This window comes from Stomoxys calcitrans, chromosome 1, assembly GCF_963082655.1.
Source record: "Stomoxys calcitrans chromosome 1, idStoCalc2.1, whole genome shotgun sequence".
NCBI classification, from domain to species: Eukaryota; Metazoa; Arthropoda; class Insecta; order Diptera; family Muscidae; genus Stomoxys; species Stomoxys calcitrans.
Window position 1 is genome coordinate 141702640 of NC_081552.1, and position 7496 is coordinate 141710135.

The window sequence follows — 7496 nt, forward strand, 5'->3', positions numbered from 1 at the left end:
AGGGTAGACCGGTATAAAGAGTGATATATCAAGATAAAGGCCATCTTTGAACTTAAAGCTGTAGTGTGATTTCAACAAACAAAGACTGACGGACATGTCCAGATCCTATATGAAAAACGACAATCTAGTACTTTGTAGCGTTGAAAATGTATAATTTGATGTGTTCCAAATGGACTGGTATGATGGCCAACTCTTTGGTGGTGGGTATAAAAAACATATACCCCATTTTTGGCTTATGGTCGGGTTTGGTAGGATTTTTCTTAAACTTTGGTAGGAAATAATTTTCTTGAGTGGCAAAACTGCATATGACTACGCATCCACTGGTGGATGGCTAAAGTCCTCCATCAATTAATGTTAATGTACAAGTAAAAAGGCGTTAAGTTCAGCCGGGCCAAACTTTGGATACCCACCACCTCGGGTATATATAAACCTTCTTCCGCAATAATCCGGTGAAAAATGCATAATTTATGCAATTTATCCATAGCAGCTAGGAGGAAATAATTTTCTTGAGTGGCAAAACTGCATATGTCTACGCATCCACTGCTGGATGGCTAAAGTTTGGCATCAGTTAATGTTAATGTACTAGTAAAAAGGCGTTAAGTTCGGCCGGGCCAAACTTTGGATACCCACCACCTCGGGTATATATATAAACCACCTTCCGCCATAATCCGGTAAAAATGCATAATTTATGCCTCCATAGCAGCTATATCGAAATTTTGGTCTGATGTGAACGAACTTCGTCACGCACATTGAGTGATTTAATGAGTACAAGTCATTGTTAATTTTGCAGACACAAAAATTGGTTTTTGTAGCTATATCCAAATATAGACTGATCTGAACCATATACGACACGAATGTCGAAAAGGCTAGCGTAAGTCACTGTGTCAAATTTCAGAGAAATCCAATTATAAGTGCGCCTTTAGGGGGCCAAGACTTTAAATCAAAAAATCGGTCTATATGGCAGCTTTATCCAGAACTGGGCCGATCTGGACCAAATTGAAGAGGGATATTGAAGGCCCTAACAAAGCTCACTGTCTCAAATTTCGGCGAAATCGGATAATAAAAGCGCCTTTTATGGGTCCAAAATCTTACATCGAGAGATCGGTCTATATGGCAGCTATATCCAAATCTTGACCGATCTAGGCCAAATTACAGAATGATATTGAGGGGCCTTACAAAACTCACTGTCCCAAATTTCGGCGACATCGGACAATAATTGCGCCTTTTATGGGACTATATGGCAGCTATATCCAAATCTGCACCGATCTGAACCAAATTGAAGAAGCATGTCGAAGGGCCTTATACAACTCACTGTCACAAATTTTGCCAAAATCGGACAATAAATTTGCGTTTATTGGCCCAAGACTTTAAATCGGCGGATCGGTCCAAATGGCAACTATATCCCACAATGAATTGAAGAAGGATGTCGAAGGGCCTAACACAATTCAATGTATCAAATTTCAGCAAAATCTGATATTTAATGTGGCTTTTATGGGTCTAAAACCTTAAATCGGCGGATCGGTCTATATGGGGGTATATTAAGATATAGTCCGATGTAGCTCATATTTCGATGTGTTGCAAACAGAAAGACAAAATAAATATACCCCCCTTCTCCGGTGTTGGGTATTATGAATGTGGAATGTAAATTGGCCCTGTGAGCAAATTTGCATGGGCAAACATCCGATAGAACACACATTTCTATTGGCCTATTAGTCAACAATTCAATCATAAAACCTCCTTAAATCTACCTTTTGGTACATTTATTGTGTTATTGGACTATGCTGCATTGCGGCAGACACATATCTCCGTTTGCGCACTGGTACAAATCTCACTCATGTGCTAAGTTTTTTTCCATTTTTAAGGCTACCTAACACAACATCATGTTCACTAGTCAACCGGATCCAAAGGATGGCTTGATTGTGCATCACAGCCACACTGAAGACGACATCATCTGATGCACTGAATTTAATGCTACATCTAATGCCTCTGGACATTGTAGCGGGGCAAATAGCTGCGACCACTGCCGTGAAGTTAAGGGAGCTTTCTCTTTGTTCATGTGGCAGCTACAGACACTATGTTATCGTTGAAACAATGTTCGACGTTCCAGGCAGTGTGAATTACACCCTGCCTGAGGCATTTTTTGGAAAAAGTACTGTACCACTATTCCTGATAAAACTGATTGGAAGTACGATATTCCTGGTAAAGAAGTTACATAGGCTTCTACACGGATGTTTCCAAGCTAGACGAACAGGTGGGCTTTAGAGTGTACTCTGAAAAACTAGAACTGTTCATTTCAAGAAGGTTACGCGGCCACTGCAGTGTGTATCAAGCGGAAATCCTTGCAATTAAAGAAGTGGTGGAATGGCTAAGATATAATGTCATAATGATGATTGGCATAAATATCTTCTTAGACAGCCAGGCAGCCATTAAATCCCTGGAGAACGTATTTCTGAACACAAAAACCGCCATCGACTGTCGCAGATCTCACAACGAGATGGCTGAACATTTCAATATTAACCTGTTCTGGGTGCCGGGCCACAGAGATATCCCAGGGAATTTTAAAGCGGACGAACTTGCGAGGCTAGAACAGACGTCTCAGTCATTGTGTCCGCCATGATAGGCCACTGCCTAATCGGAAAACATGGTGACAGACTGAAGGCTGCCAGTTGTGAGGACATCGAAGAAGAAGAGACAATAGAACACCTGTGTGTGTGTCCCGCACTGGCAGTCAGAAGGAGATTAAGTTCGCATTTCTTTGAAAACCTGTCTGGTTTAGCGGACGTGAACATTCGCAAGTTGTTGGGCTTTTTAAAGCGATCTGGATAGTTCAACGGTAGGAACTATTGTAGAAGGGATATTCGTTCTTCTGTTCCTGTGGTATCACAATGGACGAAAACGTCTAAGTGAGTCTGATGGCAGACTGCCACTTAAACCTAACCTAACAAAACATCGTTCGTTCCTTGTGTCCCTTGATAGAAAGTACAATAACAGCACTTGTGTGAAATGCAACAACAAGGTCTTGTCTTTTGCTTGTCTTTGAAGACCCTTTTTTATTTTATTTCTATTTTTCATTGTTGGGTCGAGTTTTTATACCCACCACTGAAGGATGGGGGTATACTCATTTTGTCATTCTGTTTGCAATACATCGAAATATCCTTTCCGAAAGTATATATATTCTTGTATATAAATAAAGTATATATATTCTTGATCAGCGTAAAAATCTAAGACGATCTAACCATGGCCGCCCGTCTGTCTGTTGAAATCACGCTACAGTCTTTAAAAATAGAGATATTGAGCTGAAACTTTGCTTAGATTTGTTTTTTTTTGGCCATAAGCTCGAAGATGGCCTATATCGGACTACATCTTGATATAGCCCCCATATAGACCGATGCGCCGATTAAAGGTTTTAGGCTGAATCCGTTGAAAGTTTGGACAGTGCGTTGTGTTGGGCTATGCGACATCCTTCCTCAATTTGGCCCAGATCGGTCCAGATTTGGATGTAGCTGTCATATAGACCAATCCCTCGATTTAAGGTTATGGGGCAATGAAAGGCGCATTTGTTGTCCAAATTTGCCAACATTTGAGACCGTGAGTTGAGTTAGCTTCTTCGACATTCTTCTTCAATTTGGCATAAATCGGTCTAGATTTGAATATAACTGCCATATAGACCGATCTCTCGCTTTAAGGCTTTGGACATTTATTGTCCGATGTCGCCGAAATTTAGGACAGTGAGTTGTGTTGGGTCCTTCTACATTATTCTTCAGTTTGGCCAGATCGGTCCAGATATGGATATAGGTGTCATACAGACCGATCTCTCGATTTAAGCACATTTATTGTCCGATTTCGCCGAAATTTGTGACAGCGAATTGTGGTAGGCCCTTCGACATCCTTCTGAATTGAACAATGACTTCTACTTATTAGCACTTGGTCCAAATCGGAACATATTTCGATATAGCTGCTGTGGGACATATGGTATGCATTTTTGCCAGTTTTTGATTAAAGGTTGTTTATGCCCCAGGTGGTGGGTATGCATAGTTCGGCCCGGCCAAACTTAACGCCTTTTTACTTGTTTTTTATTCGCTACTTTTCATCACTTGAATTTTGTTTTCTTTCGCACACCACGCGAGATCTGTGGAATATTGGGATTTATTTATGTCTTCCTGTTACTACCGATCATATGTTTGATTATTTTAGATAATTTTTTTCTGGTTGCGATCAGGCAATTTGCTTTTTTTTAAATAAAATCTTCTCTTTCATTTTATTCTGGTTTTCATCAACCCCATCACAAATTAAGCACAGATTTTTCAGCAGTCATACGGCTGCTCTGAAATTGCAAACATTTAGCCATAACATCAGATCTACTGCTGCAGTAGCAGTAAAATTAACAACTAACAGCCAGCAGACAGTGTTTGCTGCGATCAGCAGGCTTTTTTCTATGAGTGTAGCGTTTAAGCCCTTAAATCCTCATACGGATCCGTTTGAAAGTACATTTTTCAATTTTCGACATCGTGGTGGTTCGTGTTTATCGCTATTTGGGATTTTAGACATTAGTATTAAAAGAAAATCAATAATTACTTTTTATTTTTTGGGACACTCTGATGACCCATCCAGTGGATGCTTTTTGAACTACACCCTTTTGGGGCTTCGAAATTTTCTGTGACATTTTTCAATGGGCCAAATATTCAAAATAAAGTTACAGTTATATTGAGGCATTTTAATAAAGGCCAAGTCCAACTTTTTTGTGGATTCGCGAAACCCTCTAAAAACTGCGGCAAAGTTTATTCGCAAGAATGGACATAAACGGAGATGATATTCGGATGAAATGCGATTCGCGATTATTTAACTAGTAACTATTATTCAACTATGTCGCTCTCCTATCCGCCATTATTATTAATTAATTCATATTATATTCATAAATGCTTTGTTTGTGCATACAGCTTTCTAAGCTATTTACCTTTGCCAAGTAATGCCAAAAATAAAATAATTAGGTGCTAAATAAAATGTTCCCACAAAAAAACTAAATTTAGATGGGATGTAATTTAACCATCATTAATATGCGTTAACAACCAGAACGCGATTGCGGTCGTTGAATGCTTTACGTAATATCGTGTCATGCTGACAATACTGACTATAAAAGAAGACTAGTTTGTGGTGGCTTTGGTTTGTTTTTATTTTGTCGGGCTAACTCTCACAACAATCTGTGAATTTGTAGAAACACAAAAGTTACGAAAATGTGTGGAATTTTTGCGATACTATCGAAGGATGGCAATCCGCTTTTGCCAAAGATTTTCCATGGCAGTGTCCATAGTTTGCGCGAAATAGCCTATCGCCAAAGTGGAAAACAACGGCATCGGGGTCCGGACGAGACGGGGGTTAAAGTTATAGCAGAACATGGTGTAGCCCTGGTACATGAAAGGCTGGCTGTGATTGGGGTGAAGACTGGGCGTCAGCCGCTGTTTTCTAAGGATGGGAACATAGTGCTGGTGGCCAATGGAGAGATCTACAATTATATGGAAATGAGTGAGAAAATAGCAAAAAACCGCTCAAAGTATGAGCCCAAAAGTGACTGCAATGTTATAATCGAATTATACGAACTATATGGAGAGAAGCTGTTGGACCACATCACTGGCATGTTCGCATTTGTGCTGTACGATAAGAGCAAGAGAAGCATTTTAATTGCCCGAGATCCTTTCGGAATTATACCGTTATACATGGGCACCGATGCCGATGGAAATGTTTGGGTGGCGTCGGAAATGAAGTGTATGATCGAATTCTGTACAAGTATGAAAAATTTCCCCCCAGGCCACTATGCAATGGGCCAACCAGGAAACCTAAATCCCCTGCCGTTTTATAGTCGCACCTGGCAGAGAGAGGTTCCCATGAATCCGGTGAAAGTGGATGATTTACGCAAGAATTTAGAAAAAGCGGTACGTTCCCATTTGCAATGTGACGTACCATTTGGAGCCTTGCTTTCGGGTGGTGTGGATTCCAGCCTTATTGCTTCCGTCGCGACGAAAATTATGCGAGAGCGGGATGCAAAGTATCGTCTTCGTACATTCTCGGTGGGTATGGTAGGATCGCCCGATTTTAAATATGCCCGCAAGGTTGCCGACTACATTGGCAGTGACCACACCGAAGTGGTTTTCACCGTAGAAGATTGCTTGGATGGCGTCCGCGATTTAATATATCATCTGGAGTCGTATGACGTAGCGACGGTGCGCTGCAGTTTGCCCATGTTTTATTTGTCTCGTCACGTGAAGAGTACAGGCATTAAGATGATTCTCTCCCGAGAAGGAGCTGACGAAGTTTTCGGTGGCTATTTGTACTTCTTCAAGGCGCCAACGTTGGCTGAATTCCACAAGGAAATGGTCACGCGAGTAGAGCAGCTGCATGTCTCGGACATCCTACGGGCAAACAAAGTAACCATGTCAAAAGGCCTGGAACTCAGAGTTCCCTTCCTAGATACCAATTTCGTTGACTACGCCATGTCCATAAGACCAGAGGACAAGATACCCGGACCACTTAATTCCTTTACAGGTACTCAAAGTTACCGCATAGAAAAATACATTTTGCGCAAGGCATTCGAAAATGACTATTTGCCAGCCGATGTCCTTTGGCGTCAAAAGGAACAGTTTTCTGACGGAGTTGGCTATGACCTGATAGAGGCCTTACCTCATTTTGCAGAAATGCACGTAAGCGATGGTGATTTTGCTACTGCTTCCACTCGTTTTCCCATCAATCCGCCAAAGACCAAAGAGGCATTCTACTACAGGCGCATATTTGAAGAAATGTTCCCTGGTGACGCAGCAGCACTGACAGTTGAAAAATGGGCACCGCGATTGGATTGGGGTTGCCCCGAGGACCCATCTGGCCGAGCTCAGGAGGCGCATGCAAATAAATTCAAGCAATATCTTTAACTGTACAAAAAGTGTATTAAATTAACTTATTTACATATTCATGTATGCTCGTATTCGTAACATGTCATGTACATATCGCCTTGCGATTGTGCACATTTCTCTACACAGTCCTCACTGTAAATGTAAATCGCCAGAGCCAATTCAAAATCTCAAGCGCAATAATTATCTATCCCTTGTCTAAAGTCTCCCATCCGTAGTCGTGTTTTATTAATTTTACGATCATGTATTGTAGATATGTTAATTGAACAGTTCACAAATAAATTTAACATTATGTTTATTTCAATAAATAAAATGTCTCAAGGAATTTATGCCATATATGCTAATCCCCGTTTGTGAGCCAATATAGTGTCTAGAAAGAATATCGCCATGCTACATTAGCTGTGTTTTATTAACCCATTAAGCGGATTTTCTCGCTTAGTTTGCATGAAGAACAATGTTGTCCACGATTAGCTAAGCGGTCAATCTTATCCCCGCTTACTATCGCCGTTTATTAAAACATGTGGTGTCATCATTCAATATGAATGACAAAACTAAAAGAGGCAGAACGCAACATATTCATTCAATGATTAAAGGTTCTGG

General features: G+C 40.7%; 1 protein-coding gene across 1 annotated transcript; it reads left to right on the forward strand.

Moving 5' to 3' along the window:
- The first annotated feature begins 5168 nt into the window (after positions 1-5168).
- On the forward strand, positions 5169-7289 carry LOC106089735 (uncharacterized). The gene has a single exon (XM_013255701.2). The coding sequence runs from the start codon at positions 5232-5234 to the stop codon at positions 6915-6917; it is 1686 nt and encodes a 561-aa protein (XP_013111155.2). The 5' UTR covers positions 5169-5231; the 3' UTR covers positions 6918-7289.
- The last annotated feature ends 207 nt before the right edge of the window (positions 7290-7496 follow it).

Excerpts from the sequence above, each read along its gene's own strand:
- LOC106089735 (XM_013255701.2), top strand. The coding sequence starts at position 5,232 with ATGTGTGGAATTTTTGCGATACTATCGAAGGATGGCAATCCGCTTTTG.